General features: G+C 39.3%; 1 protein-coding gene across 2 annotated transcripts in view; it reads left to right on the top strand.

Annotated features, from left to right (window-relative positions):
- The window catches only part of LOC132405302 (ubiquitin-like domain-containing CTD phosphatase 1), a 49,316-nt gene that overhangs the window by 20,171 nt on the left and 5,337 nt on the right, over positions 1-23,808 (top strand). For both annotated transcript variants that reach the window (XM_059989996.1, XM_059989995.1), the window contains exons 5-10: positions 3,932-4,047; positions 10,100-10,198; positions 12,725-12,762; positions 14,512-14,610; positions 18,737-18,853; positions 19,344-19,471. In XM_059989996.1, the coding sequence (XP_059845979.1) occupies positions 3,932-4,047; positions 10,100-10,198; positions 12,725-12,762; positions 14,512-14,610; positions 18,737-18,853; positions 19,344-19,471 (597 nt within the window). The remainder of the gene's footprint in view (positions 1-3,931; positions 4,048-10,099; positions 10,199-12,724; positions 12,763-14,511; positions 14,611-18,736; positions 18,854-19,343; positions 19,472-23,808) is intronic.

Below are 23,808 nucleotides of genomic sequence, written 5' to 3' on the forward strand. Positions count from 1 at the left end.
TTCTCCAGCCTGGATGCCAGTAACTTGGAAAAGATCTTGGAATCTACATTCAATAAAGATATTGGTCTATAGGATGCACAGTCAGGAGGGTCTTTATCTTTCTTCAGTATTAAAGAAATGGAAGCTCTATAAAAAGATTGTGGCAAATTCCCCAATCTAATTGCTTCTTCAAAAACCCTGCATAACCAAGGAGAAAGAGTAGCGGAAAAACATTTAAAAAAAATTCTACTGTATGCCCATCTGGGCCTGGTGCTTTCCCAGAATCCATTGAGGAAATAACCCCTTTAATTTCTGCATCTGTAATAGGAGTATCTAATATTGAAAGATCATCTGATGATAATTTTGGAAAATTCAATTTCCCAAGAAATTCACACATGGTATTACAATCCTGAGGGAATTCAGAATGATACAGGGAGGTATAAAAATCTTGAAATGACTTATTTATCTTATCATGGTTAACTGTCAAATCCCCATTCTGTTGACGAATCTTAATGATTTGGCGTTTAACCAAAGCATTCTTCAACTGACTAGCTAACAGTTTACCTGATTTATCACTATGTATATAAAAATCAGATCTGGTTTTCATTAATTGATTTTCAATCGGAGATGTAAGTAATAAACTATGTTCCGTTTGAAGTTCAACCCTTTGTTTGTAAAGCTCCTTACTAGGCGTGATCGAATATTTCTTGTCAATCTCTTTAATTTTATCAACCAATAAAAGAGTTTCCTTCTTAATACGTTTTCTCAGACCAACAGAGTAAGAGAAAATCTGTCCACGTATATACGCTTTAAAAGTGTCCCAAAGTGTTCTGCAAAAAATATCATCCGTGGAATTAGTTGAAAAGAAGAAATCGATCTGTTCCTTCATAAATTTAATAAAATCCGGATCTTGCAGTAAGGTAGAATCAAATCGCCATTGTCTAACATTAGAAGCTGTATCCGTAAATTTAATAGGAAGTTTTAATGGAGCATGGTCAGAGATGGCTATAATATCATAATTACAACCAATTACCAATGGAATAAAACAAGAGTCAATAAAAAAAAATCAATTCTCGAAAAAGAATGATAAACATGTGAGAAAAAAGAAAACTCTGTCGTTAGAAGGCCGAAATCTCCAAATATCAAAAACTTCATTATCAGTCAAAAAGGTGTTAATACAAGTGGCCAACTTATTGGGTAAAGTCTGAATAGATATAGATTTGTCCATCAAAGGATTTAAACAACAATTAAAGTCACCACCCATTATTAACTTACATTCATTTACATTAGGTAAAGAAGTAAATAAGGACTTAAAAAAATCAGGACAATCCACATTTGGAGCATAAACATTAACCATAGCAACCTTTTTATTACAAAGTAAACCCGTAATTAACAAAAATCTACCATTCAGATCCAAAAAGATATTGTGTTGGACAAATGCAATAGAGGAGTCAATAAAAATTGAAACTCCCTTTACTTTGGCATTCGAATTCGAATGATGCTGTTAACCCCGCCAAGACCTAAAAAAGCGATATTTGTCCTCCTTCCTCACATGAGTTTCCTGTACAAAAATGATATGAGCATTAAGTCTTTGGAATACTTTGAAAATCTTCTTTCGTTTAATCGGATGGTTTAAACCATTAGTATTCTAAGTCACGAAATTAATGGTCTGAGCCATATTTCTAAAATCAACCCTTTGGTATAAAAAGGGTTAATCAAATTATAAACTCATGCACCTGGAAGAGGAACAAAAATAGAGAGCGGATCCTGAAGTGACGACATTGTAGACATATTTGAAGTTCAAAAACAGCCCAAGTGAAAAAACTAAAACAAACTGGTAAAAGAAAAATAAAATTAGAAAACAGACCATCTTCCACCCCCCCAAGAAAAATAAAAAAAAGCCAAAATATGGCTAGAAAAAGGAAAAAATGAGACTAACTCTACCCCCATATCAGCGGAAGACCACTCCGTATATAAAGGATATATATATTAAAAAAAAATCACACAGACTTTAAAAATTATAATCACTATACTAAAACCACACTTCTTAATATACTTGGTTGTAAAAGAAAAAACAAAAAGAATATAATCCCTAAAAGCTTATAAATCGGGTTATTAACAAATCTTATCTTAACAAATCAAGAAATATTTAAACTGTGATAAGCGATGCATTGTAGGAAGAATACGAGAGAAAAAAAATAACGCCATCTTAAACAAAACCAAGAATATTTTTCCAAAAAACCACCATCTTAATAAAAAAGAATTCACCTTCGAAGGGTTAAAAATACACCTTTGAAGGAACAAAAGTAATAGACAAGAATATAGTATAATGGTTAAAGTGTACAAAACAGAGTGATTAATATGATGAAAACACACTTTAACTTAAAGTATAGGATAAACCTACACCAATAGCCAGAAACTAAATCTGGTTTGAGGAATCGAAAACCATCTTACACGATCAGAATCACTCATTTATTAGAGATTAGTGTCTGTAGCAGTAGGGAAGTTCTCCTCCAGATAACTTCTCGCTTCAGATGCAGAAAGGAAAACTGGCATGGAGCATTCGGCGGAGAGATTCTAAGCTTCGCAGGGTATAAGAGCACAGGTTTTAGATTCTTCTCATAACATTCAGACATCAGAGGTTTAAAAAGAAGCCTTTTCTTCATAACTTCAGGACTAAAATCTTCAACCAAACGGAAATAGTAATCTTGAAATTTAACCATTCCTACCCGCCGAGCCACACGAATAAGTTGTTCTTTGTTGTGTACATAATGAAACCGGACAATTATAACCGAAGGTTTAGCTGGAGCACTCAATGATCGACGCCTAATTCTATGTGCGTGATCAAGTAACGGAGGGTTATCTGGGAAAACCGACGGGAACACATCTTTTAAGAGTTGAGCAAAATATTTCGAAGGGTCGTCTTTTTCTATGCCGTCTGGGAGACTAAGTATACGTAGGTTCTGTCTTCTGGACCGATTCTCAAAGTCGACATTCTTGGCTTTAAGTGTTTCCACCAGCTTAGTGGTCGAAATTAAATCTTGTTGCAATATTTCAATTATCAAATCCCGTTTCCAAGCATCTTCTTGCAGAGATGTGATAAGAGCTTGTTGCTGGTTAATTACTGAATCCGTCTTAACCATATAATCTTGAAAAGCCTTTATATCTTGTTTAAAAATTTGTTGTTGTTCAAAAAACTTTTTATCCATAACTTCCAGAAACAATTCATAAGTTAATTCAGTGCGTTGCGGATTAGCTTACTTCTTTCCGTTACCGTTTGGGTTCCGCCCAGGTTGCCGTTCTTTAGGTCTAAGAGACATTTCTGAGTGCATATCCTCAAAAATTCACAATAAACTCTTAACGATAAATCCAAAAAAATAGTAAGAGTCTTTTGGTGTAGGTAAAAATAAGTTGAATAAGGGTGATCAAAGGTTAAAAAAAGTAAAGGTTATGGAGCGAATCTGAAACAGTACTCACTCCATGAGCGTCACACGCTGACCTCCTTATTGGTCTTTCACAAGGATTTAGTACCTTATATTATCCTTTGAAACAAAGTTCCTTATTTATACATTGATCTGATAATTATCTGTCAAATGGTTGGTGCTCTTAAAACTATTCTAACTGTGTACAGCAGGCACAATGATGGTGGTGATGGATGATGGGGGTTGTGTAGTGGATTTGAACTGTGGAGGTTGGATCACGGGAATTAAATGTGTTGTGTTTTGAATTTGTCTTGACAACTTAATTGTAAAAGTAACTTTATTGTACATTAGATACATAATCTAGGTTGTAAACTATATCCTGTGGGGGTGAGGGGAGAAAAGTAAGAGCTAATACACTGGTGGCTTAATTTCCCACTTAATTAGGTTCTTTTTGAATTTGCATAATAAACATGCAGTCTCCTGTAGCTCTGATATATTTGTAGCAATTAATCTTATTTATTTTACACTAGGGAAGAAAATTTGGCCAAAATTGCACGCAGAGTGAAGGAGTACAAAATAGAAATGCTGAACCAACCCCGGGAAGGGAAAAAGCTACTAGTTTTGGATGTTGACTACACATTATTTGGTAAGCATTAAACAAATAGCCTGGATATAAATTAATTTATAGAAATTGCATCTGTTAGACATGTATCTGACTTCCTTTCTGCACTTCAGTGAACTTGTTAGCCTTCATTATAATATCTAAATTTCTTGGGGAATGTTAAAAAAATAAAGATATAGTCTGACTTGCTGCAGTTTTCTATAATCATTGAGGCACGTAGTTTTCAAAGAGTTAAGATAATTTTGTTCCCTGTTCCACTACTTCCTCAATTTTAAATTTGTGGAGGAAATATTAGGGGGTTCCTCAAGATTATCCCACTTTGTTTATTCATCATGTTTGCATCTTACTCAGCTGAAGGAAAGACATTCAGTAGATCCATTTGAGGCACAAGAAACTGCAGATGCTGTAATCTGAAGTAAAATCAAACTGCTGGAGGAACAGGATAGTTGAAGTTTGAAGTTGAAACCTGTCCTGACCTGGATTGTTGACTGTTCCTAGCATCGTAGCTGCTGCCTGACCTGCTGACTTCCTCTAGCAGTTTGTATTTTACTTTCAGTCTTTGCAAGCCTGATCTCTCTTTTGACAAGGTTATGACCGATCTTAAAGCTCAATTCATGGTGCACCTTTTTCTCTACATACCTAGCTGTACAAGAATCTATTGGTCACTGATTTTCATGATGATCGTTGAACTTTTTTTAAGCAGCAGTGAATTTTGAGCTTCTCCTTCTGGCAGACAAAGTTGATGGACAAGAACAGTAACCCATTGTTTCTGAGAATCCTATCACTGTTGGTCTCACCCTTCACTAGTAGAGTGCAGATACCCAAGCTACGGTATTAAGGGCATTAAAATGCTCTCATGTCAAAATAATCAGTCCAGGAGATGAGGTTGTCCATGATAGGCTATTTTTTTCATCTCAGTGAAATTTTAGGTTTTGAGGCATAAGCAAAACATTTGTTACATCAGATATGCAAATACAAATATTTCCCTGGGCCTCACTAACATGCAGTGGAAAGAAGGAACTCTAGCATAGTTTTCTAAATGTAAACTTCCTTGGGAACATTGCACACAGTTAAGCAACTCCACTTTTCCTTTGGCCAAGGCCAGGTGATTCATAGAAGCAGGGGTGTCTTGCTACTCAGCATATCTGAATGGGTTAACCATTCTGAGCATTGTTTCAGTATGTGATTGATTTCTGTTCTAAAGTACTGCAGAATTAAAGAGCCTATTAACACCCACTGGTGGAAATTACCTTAAAAACATTTGTGTGTTGGTTCAGGTAGTTAATTTTTTTTCTCATTGTCAGCCATTGGCTTGACACCCACTCCATCCTTTGAGCCCATCTGTATATAGACTCACCTAGTGCTATTTTCTCTGAGGGCTGTGTTCTTCAACTAAATTTGAAATGGAGCTTGTATTTACTTGTTGCTACTGGAAGTAGAGATTTGAAGTTCAAAGTAAATTTATTATCAAAGTACATATATGTCACCATATACAATCCTGAGATTCATTTTCATGTGGGGATACTCAATAAATCTCTAGAATGGTAACCATAACAGAATAAATGAAGGACCATCCAACTAGGGTGTTCAACTAGAGTGCAGAAGACAATACAAAAGAAGAAATAGTAATAATTAATAAATAAACAAACAAGCAAGCAACAAATATCGAGAACATGAGATGAAGAGTCCATTAAAGTGAGTCCATATGATGTGGGAACATTTCAATGATGGACCAAATGAAGTTAGCCCCTTTGCTTCAAGAGCTTGATGGTTGCGGGGTCACAACTGCTCCTGAACTCCACCTTCCTGATGGCAGCAATGATAGGAGTGCATGTTCTGGGTGGTGGCTTCCGTAAGGATGGATACTGCTTTCCAGCAACAGTGTTTCAGGTAGATGTCTTTACCTGTGATGGACTTTACTGTATTCACATTTGGTAGGATTTTTCAGTTCAAGGGCACTGGTGTTTCATACCAGGCTGTGATACATCAGTCAATGTACTCTCCACTTTGCATTGATAGAAGTTTGTCAATGTTTTAGATGTCATGTGGAATTTTTGCGAACTCCTCAGGACGTAGAGGGGCTGCCATACTTTCTTTGTAATTACACTTGCATGCTTAGCCCTGAATAGGTCCTCTGAAGTAATAACACCGAGGAACTGACCCCTTCCACCTCTGATCCTCTGGTGAGGACTAGCTCATGGATCTCTGGTTTCCCTCTTCTGAAGTCTACATTCAGTTCCTTGGACTTGTTGATATTGAGTGAGAGTTTGTTGCTATGGCACCACTCAGCCAGTATTTCACTCTCCCTCCTTTAAGCTGATTCACCACCACCTTTGATTCAGCCAACAACAGTGATGCCATTAGCAAACATGACTATGGCATTGGAGTTGTGCTTAGCCACACAGTCGTAAGTTTAAAGCACTGTAACACTGTTTGAAAAAGAGTAGGGGAATCTTTTCTGGCTAAGATGTTCTACCCTCAAAACTAATCAGTAAGCTTCAGTATCTTGGCCCCAGTACCATCTTCTGCAGTTGGATCCTCAATTTCTTCACTTGCAGACCCCAGTCAGTTTGGTTTGGCAACAGCATCTCCTGCACAGTTTCCATCAGCACAAGTCCACCACGAGACTGTGTGCTTTACTCCCCTGCTCTAATGCTGTTACACTTATGACTGTGTGGCTAAGCACAGCTCCAGTGCCATATTTTAGTTTGCTGACAGTACCAGTGTCATAAGTTAAACCAAAAGCAGAGACAAACCAGCATATAGGAGAGAGAATGAAAATCTGTCTGAGTGGTCCCCCAGCAACAACCTCTTACTCAATGTCAGCAAGACCAATTAACTGATTATTGACTTCAGGAGGAGGAAACTAGAGGGTCATGAGCCAGTTCTCACCATGGGAATCAAAGGGGGAGATGGTTAGCAACTTTAAATTCGTGGTGTCATCATTTCAGAGGACCTGTCCTTGGCCCAACAAGTAAGTGCAATTGCGAAGAAGGTGCGACAGTGCCTCTACTTTCTGAAAGGTTTGTGAAGTTTTAGCGTGACACCTAATACTTCAACAAACTTATATAGATGTGCGGTATGGTATGGAAACTCCAATGCTCTTGAAGGAAAAATCCTACAAAAAGTCATGGATACAGTCCAGTCCATCTCAGGTGAAGCCCTCCCCTCCTTTGAGCACATCTAAATGAAGTGTTGTCTTATTCTAATTTGTAAATTTTTCTGATCTGTTTTGGATCAAGATATTATGCTAAAAGGATACTTTAATATGGATATAGTGAAAATATTTATTGCTTTTATGATATTTTTACTATTCAGCTCTATTTGGCAGGTTTTCTTAAGCCTTGAAAATCTTTATTTAAAGTTGCTGTTATTTTTTCTCTTGTGCATTTGCATAGTTTGTTGTATTTTGCACAACAATTACAGCATGGAAACAGGCCATCTCAGCCCTTCTAGTCCATGCCGAACGCTTACTCTGACCTAATCCCACTGACCCGCACTCAGCCCATAACCCTCCATTCCTTTTCTGTCCATATACCTATCCAATTTTGCTTTAAATGACAATACCGAACCTGCCTCTACCACTTCTACTGGAAGCTCATTCCACACAGCTACCACTCTCTGAGTAAAGAAATTCCCCCTCATGTTACCCTTAAACTTTTGCCCCTTAACTCTCAACTCATGTCCTCTTGTTTAAATCTCCCCTACTCTCAATGGAAATAGCCTATCCATGTCAAATCTATCTATTCCCCTCATAATTTTAAATACCTCTATCAAGTCCCCCCTCAACCTTCTACACTCCAAAGAATAAAGACCTAACTTGTTCAATCTTTCCCTGTAACTTAGGTGCTGAAACCCAGGTAACATTCTAGTAAATCTTCTCTGTACTCTCCCTATTTTGTTGATATCTTTCCTATAATTCGGTGACCGGAACTGTACGCAATACTCCAAATTTGGCCTTACCAATGCCTTGTACAATTTTAACATTACATCACAATTCCTATACTCAATGCTCTGATTTATAATGGCCAACATACCAAAAGCTTTCTTCACTACCCTATCCACATGAGATTTCACCTTCAGGGAACTATGCACCATTATTCCTAGATCACTCTGTTCTACTGCATTCTTCAGTGCCCTCCCATTTACCACATATGTCCTATTTGGATTATTCCGACCAAAATGGAGCACCTCACACTTATCAGCATGAAACTCCATCTGCCATCACTCAGCCCACTCTTCTAACTGGCCTAAATCTCTCTGCAAGCTTTGAAAACCTGCTTCATTATCCACAACGTCACCTATCTTAGTATCATCTGCATACTTACTAATCCAATTTACCACTCCATCATCCAGATCATTAGTGTATATGACAAACAACATTGGACCCAGTACAGATCCCTGAGGCACACCACTAGTCATCGGCCACCAACCTGACAAACAGTTATCCACCACTACTCTCTGGCATCTCCCATCCAGCCACTGTTGAATCCATTTTACTACTTCAATATTAATACGTAACGATTGAACCCTCCTAACTAACCTTCCGTGCGGAACCTTGTCAAAGGCCTTACTGAAGTCCATATAGACAACATCCATTGCTTTACCCTAATCAACTTTCCTCGTAACCTCTTCAAAAAATTCAATAATATTTGTCAAACATGATCTTCCACGCACAAATCCATGTTGACCGTTCCTCATCAGACCCTGTTGATCCAGATAATTATATATACCATCTCTAAGAATACTTTCCATTAATTTATCCACCACTGACATCAAATTGACAGGCCTATAACTGCTTGGTTTACTCTTAGAACCCTTATTAAACAATGGAACCACATCAGCAATACGCCAATCCTCCGGCACCATCCCCATTTCTAATGACATCTGAAATATTTCTGTTAGAGCCCCTGCTATTTCTTCACTAATCTTCCTCAAGGTCCTAGGGAATATCCTTTCAGAACCGGGAGATTTATCCACTTTTATATTCCTTAAAAGCACCAGTACTTCCTCCTCTGTAATCATCATAGTTTGCATAACTTCCCTACTTGTTTCCCTTACCTTACACAATTCAATATCCTTCTCCTTAGTGAATACCAAAGAAAAGAAATTGTTCAAAATCTCCCCCATCTCTTTCGGGTCCACACATAACTGTCCACTCTGATTCTCTAAGGGACCAATTTTATCCCTCACTATCCTTTTGCTATTAATATAACTGTAGAAACTCTTTGGATTTACTTTCACCTTACATTGATTTTCATTTTTCATTGATTATATTATGGTTCTGGGATTTACTGAGTACGCATGCAAAAAAATGGATCTCAGAGTTGTATATGGTGACATATATGTACTTGGATATATAATTACTTTTGAACTTTGTCAAAACGAAGTCCATTTGTGAATCATTCAGGGAAAGAGGGGAGAGAATTGCCAAGTAGTAAGTTGAGTGAATGAGTATGACATTGGCTAATGTAATGTAGGAAATTAGCCATGGTATGTATTTAAAAAAAAAAACATGTTCTAAATGGGGAGGGATCTGTATGCCTTAGTGTATGTTTTTGAATGGTCATTATAGCAGGATAGTAAGTAATTAGGAAAGGTAAATGAATGTTATCCTTTGTTGCTAGGGGAATTCAGTGCTGAAGAAGGACTGTTTGCTCTAGGGCACCTTGTGTAATATTGATATCCTTATGCAAGAAGATTGCTGATACTTTAGAAGCAGGTCAGAGAAGATTTACTAGACTAATACCTGGAATGGGTGGGATGTATGGGGATCTTGTATCTGCTGGAATTTGGAAGAGTGATTGAAAAAGATGGTGCTTGAGTGTTCTTGACAGAATGGATATGTGAATCTAGAATGGGGAATGACTTTTTTTTTATAAAATAAAAGAGGTTATCTAGTTAACATGTGAGATGAAATTTAGTTTTCCATGAGGGTTGTGAGGCTTTTTGAAGGAGAGTAGAAGCTGAGTCTTTGAATGTTTTTAAGGCAGAAGTAGATCAGAAAGGCATGACACAATAAAATCTTTTAAAATCTTGCTTTGTAAATCATTGATTTTGTTAATCTTGATTTAAGACCATAGATCCTGTGCTGAGAGTGGACTTGAACTAATGAGGCCATACCTGCATGAGTTCCTTACATCTGCATATGAAGATTATGACATTGTTATATGGTGTAAGTAATGAGGTTGAGTAAATTGATCTGACTAGTTTCACTGTATATCTATCCAAAAATAAAGTGTTGTATTCTGGCATTTTCCTCCTTTTTCAGTCCTGAAGGATCTTGGCCCGAAATGTTGACTGTTTATTCATTTCCATAGATACTGCCTGACCTGCTGAGTTCCTCCTTATGTGTGTTGCTTTGGATTTCCAGCATCTGCAGACTTTCTCGTGTTAATAAAAATATACAGTATCTTGCATGAAAATGTAATTTAGTGCAAACTTGAAAGTTAGTTGTAGTAAACAAAGAATTGTTTTAGATATACAGGCAACCACCCACCAACCCCCCCCCCCCCCCCCCTTCCAATGTTCTGTCAGTTTGGGTAATATAAATTTGACCTGAAAATTCAGTCACTACCAAAAAATTAAGATGCAGAATAAAAAATTGTTTTTATGGAACATGTCTATTAAAAAAATACGCACTGTACACCTGTATTCTAAGAAGTACTCAAAAAGACACTATTGTCTTTAAATACTGTTGATGCTAGTTCACAGCAGGGTGCAGGGAGCACAGAAGTGATTTACTTTAGAAACTGACTAGAAATCTCTTCTATTGATTGTTTGATAAAGTAGTTAATTATTATACTACTTTCTAGATCCATTCTACTCGGTTAAACTTACCTCCACGTAAGAAAAATGGTCATTGCAAATTTCCATTTTCAGATATCCTTTGCCTGTAGACCACGTGCCTCTGGGGCCACTTCAATTGACAGAAATGCATTCTGTAGGGACATGTCTCGGGATTGCAGTCTTTGATCTATAATCCAGATTTAAGCATTCATCATCACCCTTAGAACTTGGGTAACAAATAGCATCATTACAAATGTCACTAGTAAATGCAGTGGAATTTCTTTTCAAAGCACTATAGTCTCATAGATTTTTATAGCAAAGAAACAGACCCTTTGGCCCAGCTCATCTATGCCAACTAAAGTGCTTACCTAGGAGATTTGACCCATATGTCCCTTTTAAATCTCCCCTCTCTCACCCTAAATCCTTGTTTTCTGGTTTTAAATACCTCTAAAAAGGAATCTGGGGATAAAGAATGCAACTAATCACCTTATTTTTGCTTCTCATGATTTTATAAATCTCCATAAGGTCTCCCCTTTGACTCCTATACTCTGTGGAAAACAATCTTAAGCTTATCCAGCCTTCCCAAGTAACTCCAATGCTCTCAATCTGGTAGCATGCTTGTAGTCTTTTCAGCATAATTTTCTGCTTAATGTCTCCTTCCTATAGTCAGGCAACTATAACTACATTCTTTATACATGTTTTCCCCACAATCCAAAGGTAGAGCGTCCCTATGAAACCTTTTGTAAGCCGAAATGGCGTAAAGCGAAGAAGCAATGACTATTAATTTATATGGGAAAAACTTTTGAGCGTTCCCAGACCCAAAAAATAACCTACCAAATCATACCAAATAACACATAAAACCTAAAATAATACTAACACATAGTAAAAGCAGGAATGATGTAAATATACACCCTATATAAAGTAGAAATATTGTATGTATGGTGTAAAGTTTCACTTATCAAAATCGGGAAGATAGCGAGCCAAAGTCGATTTGGAGAAAAAAAAAATGGGCACGTATACACATACGTACACGCATACGCAGGTACAAGCATGCGCAAACAACTACCTGCACAAGCTTTCACGGTCATTGTAGTCTTTCTCGGGGTAAACACACATATAGCGCGGGCGTCTTTTTTTTGTAAAAGTGAAAATCCTCTTTGGTTAGCGAAAACAGGTACTGATGTAGGTCTTTCGTAACAGTGAGTTGTTGTAAAGTGAACGTTTGAAAAACGGGGGACACCTGTAACAAGTTTGGTCTTCCAGCCTCTTATACAGTTGTAACATGATGCAATAACTTTGTACTCAATGCCCTGACTGATGAAAACAAGCAAGCCAAATGCTGCCTTCACTACTTTGTCTACCTGTGTTATCATCTTTGGGGAACTTTCTGAACTTTCTGTGCCAGTGGTGATCCCGTGATGCTGCAGATGTTTATCACATAGCCCTGTGCTTTTCTTTATCTCTTACTCTGCTTGAATCCTACAGTTATTTGTAAAGAGCATCAAAGTTGGTGAGAATTTGCTTTTCAAGTGGAGAAACAAAAATAATGCAACAGTAATTAAGAGGCAAAAAACTGCAAGGCTGGGAATCTGAAAGAAAAACAAGCGTTCTATAAGTAGTCAGTAGGTCAAGCAGCGTCTGTGGTGAAAGAAATAGAAGTGTTCCTGGTCAGTCCTGTCTATTTCTCTATCCACAGGTGTTACCTGACGTGCTGAATATTTTCAGCAAGTTGTTTCATTTGTTGCTATAATTGATATGCAGAATATTTCAGTGTGAATTTCATTATTGTGGTTGATGTTAGAATTAATCAGTCAGTGACCGCAGCTATTCCCATTTAACATGCTTTTGTGGGGCTTTGCATTTGATACAGTATAGTAAGACTCAATACAGTTTGTTTCAATTTTCTACACAGCTGCTACTAGTATGAAGTGGATTGAAGTAAAAATGAAAGTAAGTTGTGTCTGAGTATCATTCTGTTTTATTGCTAATAATGGTTGCTGGTGACAGTGTGCTGTAAGTTATGTTCTGATCGATTTGTAGCAGTGACAGTATCATTTGAGAAGATGAGCTAGTACCAGGGTGATCGGTATCTTCATTTTGAACTTGGGCAGTTTATATCCCGTGTGCATAAGGCAATTTTTTTTCTTCCAGCTTATATTGCATACATATTTTCAAATTAGGTGATCGCTCCTTTTTTTTCTCAAAATTGCACAGCTCTGTAAGCATTTCAGTTGACAGAGACTGATGCTGCATGCAGTGAGGCATTGATTCAGTAACTGATGATGTATCTGTGCAGTAGGAGTCATTTCATATTTGCTCTGGAATGCAGCTGGCAACAGAAGAGCAGCTGAATAATTAAATGTGTTACGCTGTTCAGTTTTTGCAAATCCACCTGTAGAAGCTATCCCGTGCAAGTGCAGTAACACATTGCTCATTTGCTAGTTCCAGTTTTCATGTTGGCTGAGGAGCAGATTACTCTCTAAATGGTAAACCTTGCTGGACAAGGGAAACTCCTCTGCCTTGCCCTCAGAAAGCCTTGGTGCAACCCACAGCACTGGCACCTTGATTGCATCCATGAATGCAAATCTCACAAGAACACTCTATGAATAAATGAGGTTTTTTAAAATCTTTTCCTTTTGAACATTTTGTTTCTATCCCAGGTAATTGCATGAATTGCATACAGTATAATCCTGCTCATAAGAATAGTAGACCTTTGTGTTACTGTCTGTATCCAACACTTCACTATCCCTGGGCAATTTTCCTGTAAGAAGTTACACTTCCGTTATAGCTCTGTTGGATTGTTTGACTTGTAGTAAACAACCTGGTCTTGCTGGTTCCACACTTGTAATGTCCTATTTGCCTTTCAATGGCTTGCCACTCTCCTTTGCTTGTTTTTAAATGGGCGAAAATACTGGTTTGCTGTAGCCTACTATTACAGAGGAATGAAAACTCCCTTTTTAATGCTGTAAAGAGCCAATGTTTCAAAAAGAAAATAACTCTCCTTATATTGTGGCTATTGAAAAGTGCTTCATATCAATGTATGAGCAAGCATAAAAGGGAGCAGAAGTTAGGCTGGAGGTTTTTTTTAGGTCAAGGGTCAAAGATCCTTTATTCACTGTATATATTTAAATGTATTAGCAGCTTGCTGTGGTGTGTTGGTCAGGGGTGCAATATGCAACAGAAAACAAACAATTATAACGAATTATATAAAAAGTTAGATATTTAAGTATAAATATGGAATAAAATGTGCATGTATTTACAATGTACAGTGCATTAAAAAAGGTGGTTTAAAGAGCAGTGCAACTGTTATCTATTTGTATGTGCATTCATATTGAAAAATCTGGCAGTCTGAGACTCAAATGTCTTTTCTTCAGCACTGGTTCACAAACTTCTGAATGAAGGAATCTCCCCTTACCCTGCCCTGGACATCCTACCCTTAACACCCTGGAATTCAGATTGCAGCTTTGCAGTCAGGGAAGTGGCTGTGGTCTAAACTATATCAAGCCACTTTAAAAAGAAATTTGTGCATTTGAGTTACTTCTCATCTTCATAAACACAGAAGAACAAGCTAATCATTTTTCTTTACTTTGGAAGGGAAAAGATGGAAATGTACTCAGAATTCTATTCATTGACATTTTTGTGAAGTTTTGCAGCATTACAAGAATGATTTATTTTGCTGGGCGTTCACATTTTTTTCAGGAACTTGGAGTCACAACACATCCTAGTTATAAGATAACCTTCATGTTGGACAGTGCAGCAATGATCACAGTGCATACACCTAAACGAGGAGTAGTGGAGGTAAGTGCAAAGTAGTTGTTTAGAAATAAATGATGACTCTTTGAGTTTAGTGCAGAACCTGCAATGAATTAGATCACAGAATTATCAAACCCTCCTATTGACAAATGGCCAGATAATTATTTCAAGGACAAAATATATAAAGAACATAAGAGCTAGATGTCATGCCTTGTGTTGTCTGCACTGTTTGTTCTCCATGTCCCCTCAATGTTCTGAAGACTGTGGATCTTCTCTGAATATGTGTAACAACTGAGAACGTACAAGCCCCCAGAGAACATGTGGCCCTCAAGCAGGAGAATTACTGGAATATTTAATGAAAAACAAAATGCTGCATTCTCTTGAGATGAAGAGACTCAACCTGAAACTTCAGCTGTTGATTTCCCTGCTTGGGTCCTGCCTGACCCGCAAAGTTTTCCCCGTACTTTGGTTTTTGCTCCATATTCCAGCATCTGCAGTCTCCTATGGATGCCTAGAACCTCGGTCCTAGTACCCAGAAGCTCTAATCTTAAACGCTGGCTCCCAGTTTAAGATTCTTACAGGAAGGAGCCTCTCAACATCCCCCTTTGTCAGTGTCTTAAAACCTTCAACAGATTAAGTAGCATCTGTGAGAAACAACATTTCAGGCTGAAACATTGACTGTGTCTCTCACCCCATATGCTGCCTGACCTGTTAGGCATTTCAACATTTTCTCTTTGCATTTTAAATTTTCATAATCAGTTTTTTAAAAGTTACTTTCCTTGGAACTTTCCGTGTCTTGGTGCAATTATCCACCATTCTTCTAAGTGGAGGCCATTATCCTCCTTTCACAGACAAGATCCTTGGCTGAGAAATGAACCTAGTGAATCTATGCTTTGCTAAATCTAAAGCAATTATATACTTATTGAAAAAGCTATGATGCACAGACTGTCCTGAACAATATCTTTTCAAAGCCCTGTATAGCTCAGCAAAATGTCTTAACATTGTAGTCCACCATATACCTTTACACTTAGTTATTATAACTACAGGTTAGCTTTTGTATATTGTGAACCAGCTTACTAAGATTCCTTTGTAAGCAAACATACATTACTGAAATCATTGTGTAGATATTTTTTCTATTTTTATTATTAGACTGCATAATTTTATATATTCTAGTGGCACCTTTGCCATCTTGCTTAACCTATCTCCATGCACTCTGTCTACCTGATGGCTGATTTCTTTTCCTACCCAACATTACGGCATCGAGGGCTGAAGAGCCTATACTGTGCTGTACTATTCTAGTGTCTAGTGTATCAGCAGCAGGATTGATACTTCATTCTTTTATTTTCTCCTTTATGTCATTTATATAACATATGAATTATTGAGAGTCCAGTACTAATCCTGTGCACCTCACTGGTAATTGTCAATCTAAAAATTTAATTTCTCCTCTTGTCTAAGTTTTCTTCCATCCATGCTAACACATTACCCCCAAACCTCATGGTTCTTTTTTATGTAACTCCTTTCAGTGTGATATGTTATCAAATGGTTTTTGACAATACAGAAATGAAACCGATCCTGAATATGATTATCAGTTGGTATATAAATTTGTACCATTTCTCAAAACTGGAATGTGTGGAACACAGTCTCAATGGCTCTTCATGCGGCTTAGACCACCAGGACAATACTAACACCTACGTCAGGACGCTGTTCATCGACTGTAGCTCAGCATTTAACACCATCATTCCCACAATCCTGATTGAGAAGTTGCAGAACCTGGGCCTACTGTACCTCCCTCTGCAATTCGATCCTCGACTTCCTAATTGGAAGACCACAATCTGTGCGGATTGGTGATAACATAACCTCCTCACTGATGATCAACACTGGTGCACCTCGGGTATGAGCTTGGTCCACTGCTCTTCTCTCTATATATCCATGACTGTGTGACTAGTGTTACGAATGTAACACAACTGAGGGGCCAAAGGGTACAAAGTAGCCCCCTCCTTTTTGAGAATCGCACGATCACTGTTAAGTCAGTTCAGGAGACCCAGGAAATGAGAGAAAGACATGCAGAATCCACAAAGAGGTTGGAATGTGTCCTGGCCTCCGAAAGGCGGAACCATTGATAACGGCTATTGTTTCTTGGAGACGGAATTGTGTATTGGATACTATACGATTCATCGAAGCCCCCAGGCAATGAACCAAGGGGGGGTTGGTGGAGGGTTTGCATCATCCCAACCTGATTGACATCTGAGACCCTGTGAGTCAGGATAAAAGAGGGTCTGGGGAATAGTCCTTCAGACGCACCAGAAGAAACGCTAGAACTCCTGTAACAGCGTAATAGCGAAAGCCGGTGGAAACCCACGTGCGTCCTTTTCCATTTGCCTCGGAATTGGTGGGTCTTGCCACGGAAGAATGGTTTTAGCTAACAACAAAGGGGAAATCAGTCCCCCAACGACTCTCGAAGGATTGACATCATAAAAGGAATGGGCAAGTTAAACCTCCGTCTTTCTCTTGACTCTAACCAAAGGCTGCAGCCTACAGCTTGAATGAACTAAAGTGACTTTTATATTTCCATCGGACAATACATTATCCCCTAGACAATGATAGAGCTATTTCTTATTGATTGTTATTATATGCACGCTTTTAGATATAGTATTGACGATGTATATTATCTGTATGTTTGCATTGATATTTTTGCGCATTTTTATCAATAAATACTGTTAAAAGTAGTGCCATCAGACTTCAACGGACCTCTCTCACTTTGCTGGTAAGTGACCCAGTTACGGGGTACGTAACACTAGGCACAGCTCAAATACCATCTATAAATTTGTTGATGATACAACCATTGGTAGAGTCTCAGATGGAGATGAGAGGGCGTACAGGAGTGAGATATACCAGCTAGAGGAGTGGTGTCACAGCAACAATCTTGCACTCAACATCAATAAGATGAAATGGCTAATTGTGGATTTCAAGAAGGGTAAGGCAAGGGAATCATAGAGGGATCCAAAGTGGAGTGAGTGAACAGTTTCAAGTTCCTGGGTGTCAAGATCTATGAGGATCTAACCTGGTCCCAACATATTGATGCAGCTATAAAGAAGGCAGGACAGTGACTATACTTCATTAGGAGTTTGAAGAGATTTGATATGTCAGCAAAAACACTCAAACACTTCTCTAGATGGATTGCATTTTGACAGGCTGGATCACTGTCTGGTATGGGGACTGTACAGAATCAAAAGAAGCTGCAGAGGGTTGTAAATTTAGTTAACTCCATCTTTGTACTTGTACCAGCCTACAAGTACCCAGGACATCTTCAGGGAGCGGTGTCTCGGAAAGGCAGCGTCCATTATTAAGAACCATCAGTACTCAGGGCATGCCCTTTTCTCACTGTTACCATCAGGTAGGAGGTACAGAAGCCTGAAGGCACACACTCAGCAATTCAGGAACAGCTTCTTCCCTCTGCCTTCTGATTCCTAAATGGACATTGAATCCATGAACACCACCTCACTTTTTTAATATATGTTATTTGTTTTACTCTGTTTTTAATCTATTCAATATACATATACTGTAATTGATTTACTTTTTCTTCTTTTATGTATTGCATTGAACTGCTGCTAGGGTAACAAATTTCATGACACATGCTGGTTCTGATTTTCCCTTTATAATGCTGGAATATGAGTTCTTGATTTAAGTGTGTAGTGTTGATACCACACATTCCTGATTAGATTAGGTTAGGTACAGAATATATTCCCGTTCAATACTGCTGATGTAGTGGTGGGGAGAAACACACTATTATCTTCCTCCTCCCTCCAAACAACAAACTATCTTTGCATCCTTGATACCAGTTTTGGTGCTTTCTTACTTTGGCACCATCAGCTTGAACTGTGGTGTCTCTATGTGGTCTCACCAGTTAAAGTTGAACTAAAACTAGCTTTGTTGTCGACTTGCGTTAACAGAAAGGGATGTGAAACAAAGTTAGGTTCACTTCATCAGCTCAATCCTTTTTCCTAGTGTAGCTGAAGCACTTTCTGTCCGAGGTAAGTTTGCATCGCGATTGATGACTCGAGCTGTTTTAATTAAAATCACTCTCTTCCTTGTTATCTTCAAACCCTTTGCTGCAAATGGAATCTTATCCTAGTGTTGATGGAAGATATTTCACAAAAGCTTTTCCTCATAGGTCAAGCCACTGGGAGTCATTTGGGATAAATTTCCCGAGTTCTACACTAGAAAAAATACAATAATGTTTGATGATATTGGACGCAACTTTCTGATGAATCCACAAAATGGTTTGAAGGTAAGAGCAGATGTTTGATAAATCTCTAGCAGTGCAAGAGTTCTGTGCATTGTACCTTACAAAGTTCGCTATGTGTATGGTTTCGTTGCTGTCCTATTGCCTACTTGCTTGACTACATAAACTGATGATTTTAATCAGATATTTGTGCCTTTTGAGCATGTAGTTTCATTTTTGTGGTTTCTGAACAGCAATAGTATTAACCTTGTTTCACAGAGAAAAAGCTTTGTTATACCTTGATTCACTTACATTAATCATTGGAATTCAAAACATGGCTGTGGTACAGATGAAAGAAAGCACCATTTTCTCACAGTCTAAAGGCAATTCATTCACTTGTAATATTCCTATGTCCGTGTATTATCTCTTAAGATGATAGAAAGAGACCTGTGTCCATATAGTGTGCCCTCTGCTTTTGAAATAAAACTGTGCTAACTTTCCTTGTAGAATGACAAGTTGTAAACTTACCTAGAGTTTTCTTGCAATTTATTTCCAGATTAGACCTTTTATGAAGGCTCATCTTAACCGAGATAAAGATGTGGAACTGCTGAAGTTGTCGCAGTACCTGAAGGAGATTGGCAAGTTAGAAGACTTTACAGAGCTTAATCATAAATACTGGGAAAGGTATGGATACTGTCTCCCACTCCACTATGCCCAGTGCCAAGGCTGTGCTCTAACTTGATACTGCATGGATGTTCTGACAGTTGAATGAAGATAATGGTACTGCTGCTCTCTTAGGCAGGGAGATTTGGATCCTGGTTTAGTAAGAAGAGATTCCAACTCTGGAACTCTAAAACTATGATGTTCTCTATAGAACATGGTTCTTCAAAATAAACAAAACTTATTAAAGACATAACAACTGGAGCAAGAATCAGTCATGTGGTCCCCTAATACTGCACTGCCATTCAATAAGATTATGGGTTATGTGATTTTTGTTTTCTTACCTTCAATCCATTTCTCTTCTCTGATCTCCAAAAACTAGGGGAGTGAAGTTCAAGGGGGAACCAACTCAGAGAGTGGCTGTTGCGTGGAATGCACTGCCTGAGTCAGTGGTGGAGGCAGATACACTAGTGAAATTTAAGAGACTACTAGACAGGTATATGGAGGGATTTAAGATGGGGGGGTTATATGGGAGGCAGGGTTTGAGGGTCGGCACAACATTGTGGGCCGAGGGGCCTGTAATGTGCTGTACTATTCTAGTTTGCCCAGCATAGAATGATTATGCCCAACTATGATTGCCCAAGCTTGATAGTCCAAATACCTTGTCCTTATTAAAGTAACTCAGTATCCACAGGAAACAGAATTCCAAAAGATATCAATATTTTAAGAGAAAATTTCCTCAAGTGAATTTCAGGCATTTGACCCCTTTTCTTGAGAATATGCTGCCTTTTACTTTTCTCACCCAGGGAAAGCAGCCATGCACGTTTGCCACATTGTGCCTCCTCAGAACATCATACACTTCAATAACATTCCTCTTGTTCTTCCAGCTCCAGGGATCACGGGTTTATTCTGCTTAATACTACCTCAGTTCCTCTCTTAGGCCTCTAAGTCAAGGGTCTTATTCCTTGAATAAGGAGACCAAAACTGTATGAGTATCTTGGATATGGGATCAAGAAAACTCTGAACAGTTCTTGCAAGGCTTTCCTAATCTCTTAGTCCATGCCCTTGCACTAATAGCTAACACCTTTTGTCTCATGATTAGGTTAGGTCATTTGGGCTTGTGGGGTTGCTTGGAGCAGCATGGCTCAAAGGGCTGGAAGCGCCTAATCTGTGCTTTACACTTAACAAATAAATGATGTATTTCATTTATCACCTTAACTGATTATGTACCTGCATGCTTCTGTAACCCCATCTCTGGCTCATATACAAACTTGGCTCATTAGCTGACTCTGCTAATAGCCACGTGACTCCGCGGTGAGAAGGCCACCTTTCAGAAGAATATTTGTCTAGGATCAATATGATTTGGGGTTCAACCAAGCAGGAACGCTGTGATTTTCTGATTAAAAGAACCTTGATTTGAACGAATGCTGTGGAAATACTGCTTATATACAATTATGGATCGGCAAGAAATAACACATCGTACACTGCATAAAATTAGAATGAAAGTATATTTATCAATTTCAGCTTTATCAAATGGCTAATAGAGAAAAAAGAAAATAAAATAAAAAGGCCATTACAGTTAAACCAGTGTAATGTACACCAGTGTTGGAGCTTGTACTGGAGTATTCAGGGGTGCATCTCTCACTCCTGCGCTGGACCCACGATCTACACGAAAGCACAATCCCCTCAAAGACCAACTCGAATGAACTGGCTCTTTCAGGAGTATTGGCCCCTTCCTCCTTGGAGCCATTCATCTGCACAAAGCACTTTGTGCAACAGTGTTCTGACCGGCTCTTCAGCTCCCACCAAAAGACCCCAAACCAGACTACTGTTCTTCAGAAAACTCTTTCCCATGGTTATTTAGTACCTTCTCCCTCATCCCACAGTCCAGATAGGCTGACTCACATTCCCAAGTTGGACAATATGGATCTCTATCTTAGCTGAAGCCAAAACACACTTTCCAGTATGGCAGTATCTGCTCTCAGGATGAGGCCTTTCATTCTAGGACAAAGGAGATGTCTTCCTTTTTTAAAGAAAGGGGCTTCCCTTTGTCCACTATCAACTCTGCCCTCCATTGCGTCTCCCGTATTTCACGCACCTCTGCCCTCACCCCATCCCCCCGCCAGCCCACTAGGGATAGAGTCCCCCTGGTCCTCACCTATCACCCTACCAGCCTACAGATCCAACGTATAATCCTCCGTAACTTCTGCCACCTCGTATGGGATCCCACCACCAGACACATCTTTCCCTTCCCCCCACTCTTGGTTTTCCACAGGGATCGGTCCCTGTGTGACTCCCTTGTCCATTCATCCTCTCCATCCCTCCCCACCGACCTCCTCCAGGCACTTATCCCTGCAAACAGAAGAAGTGCTACACCTGTCCCCACACTTCTTCCCTCACCACCATCCCAGGCCCCAGACAGTCCTTTCAGGTGAGGCACCACTTCACCTGCAAGTCAACTGGGGTGATGTACTGTATCTGGTGCTCCCGATGTGGCCATTTATACACTGGGGAGACCCACCGCAGACTGGGAGACCGTTTCGCTGAACACCGGTGCTCAGTCCTCCAGCAGTGGTGGGATCTCCCTGTGGCCACACACTTCAATTCCACAGACCACTCCCACTCCGATATGTCTGTCCATGGCCTCTTCTACTGTCAAGATGAGGCCACACGCAGGTTGATGGAGCAATACCTTATCTCCCGCCCAGGTAGCCTCCTACCTGCTGGCATGAACATTCAACTCACAGACCTCTGTTGATACCCCTGCCCCCCCCTTGCCCCATCCCTATCTATAATTTTAGTCTGGTTCTCTTTCTCTCTCTTTCCCCCCCCCCCCCTCACTATATCTCCCCCCCAGCCCTACCTTTCTTTCTCTTTTATTTCCCAGAATTCTCCACCTTCCCCCTAGCCCATTTCCTTTCAGCCTATCACTTCCTAGCTCTCTACTTCGTCCCTCCCCCCACTTCTTATCCCCCCTCGACCATCCCATGTTACTTCAGTCCTGATGAAGAGTTTCGGCCCGAAACATCATCACTACCTCCTCCCATAGAACCATAGAAGCTGTCTGGCCTGCTGAGTTCTGCCAGCATTTAGTGTTTTTATTTATTTCCAGCATCTGCAGATTCACTCGTGTTTCCAGTATGGCACACTGCTTTTACAGAAAGCTGCTAATATAAACTACCTAACAGTAAAGCAGTAGAAATTTTAAACAGGGCATTACACTTCCATTGTATTTTACTTGTATGAGAATGCCAAATCTCTGAAGGAAAATATTTCTTTGTTTCAAACCTTTCAGATAATATTCCGTTTTTTGTTCTTTTTCCCAGAGAAAGTAACGTTATACTTTCCCCCTTTGTACTGTCTGCTGTCTTCAGCTATGCACTTGGTATCCTCACAACTCTCTCCTGCATCAGACTATCCTCAACAAACTTGGATAACTTGCTCTCCATCCTTTCATCGAAGGCAATTTTGACTGTTTGTGGTTGGCCTCGGTACTGCAGGCTGGGGCACTCTGCAGCTTACAGTATGACAATATAGAAATGACGTTTCCTTTGTTTTTTATTTAACCAAACTTCTATCCATTCTGATGTCTTGTACTTTAAAAAGTTGTTTTCCACCTTCTCCCCTTCCTTTTAAATCTCTTTACCTGGTTAGCACTTAAAAGCCTTCTCAGAACCGCACACACAAAATGTTGGAGTAACTTAGCAGGTCAGGCAGTGTTTATGGAAATGAATAAACAGTAGACATTTCAGGCCAAGAGCCATATTTTGGAGAAGAAGGGAAGGGAGTAGATGCCAGAATAAAAAAGGTGGGGGGAGGGGAAGGAGGACCAGCTAGAAGGTGATAAGTGAAGCCAGGTGGGTGGGAAAGATAAAGTGTTGGAGAAGAAGGAATCTGATAGGAGAGGAGAGTGGGCCTTAGGAGAAAGGGAAGGAGGGGCACCAGGGGGAGGTTAGGAGAAGAGGTAAAAGGTTAGTGGGAAATAGAGGAGGGGAAAGGGAAAAAGATAAAAAGGAAAAGAGAAGGGGGACATCAATAGGATGTAGAACTGGGTTGAGAAGTGGCAGATGGACTTCAGCCCAGATAAATGTGAAGTGGTTCATTTTGGTAGGTCCAATTTGAAGACAGAATATAATATAAATGGTAAGATTCTTGGCAGTGTGGAGGATCTGAGAGATTTTGATGTCTGTGTTGATAGGACATTCAAAGCTGCTTTGCAGGTTAACAGTGTTGTTAAGAAGGTGTATGGTGTGTTGGCATTCATCAACCGTGGGATTGAGTTCAAGAGCCGTGAGGTAATGTTATGGTTATACAAGACCTTGGTCAGACCCCACTTGGAGTACTGTGTTCAGTTCTGGTCA

The sequence above is a fragment of the Hypanus sabinus genome, chromosome 15, assembly GCF_030144855.1.
Source record: "Hypanus sabinus isolate sHypSab1 chromosome 15, sHypSab1.hap1, whole genome shotgun sequence".
Lineage (NCBI taxonomy): Eukaryota > Metazoa > Chordata > Chondrichthyes > Myliobatiformes > Dasyatidae > Hypanus > Hypanus sabinus.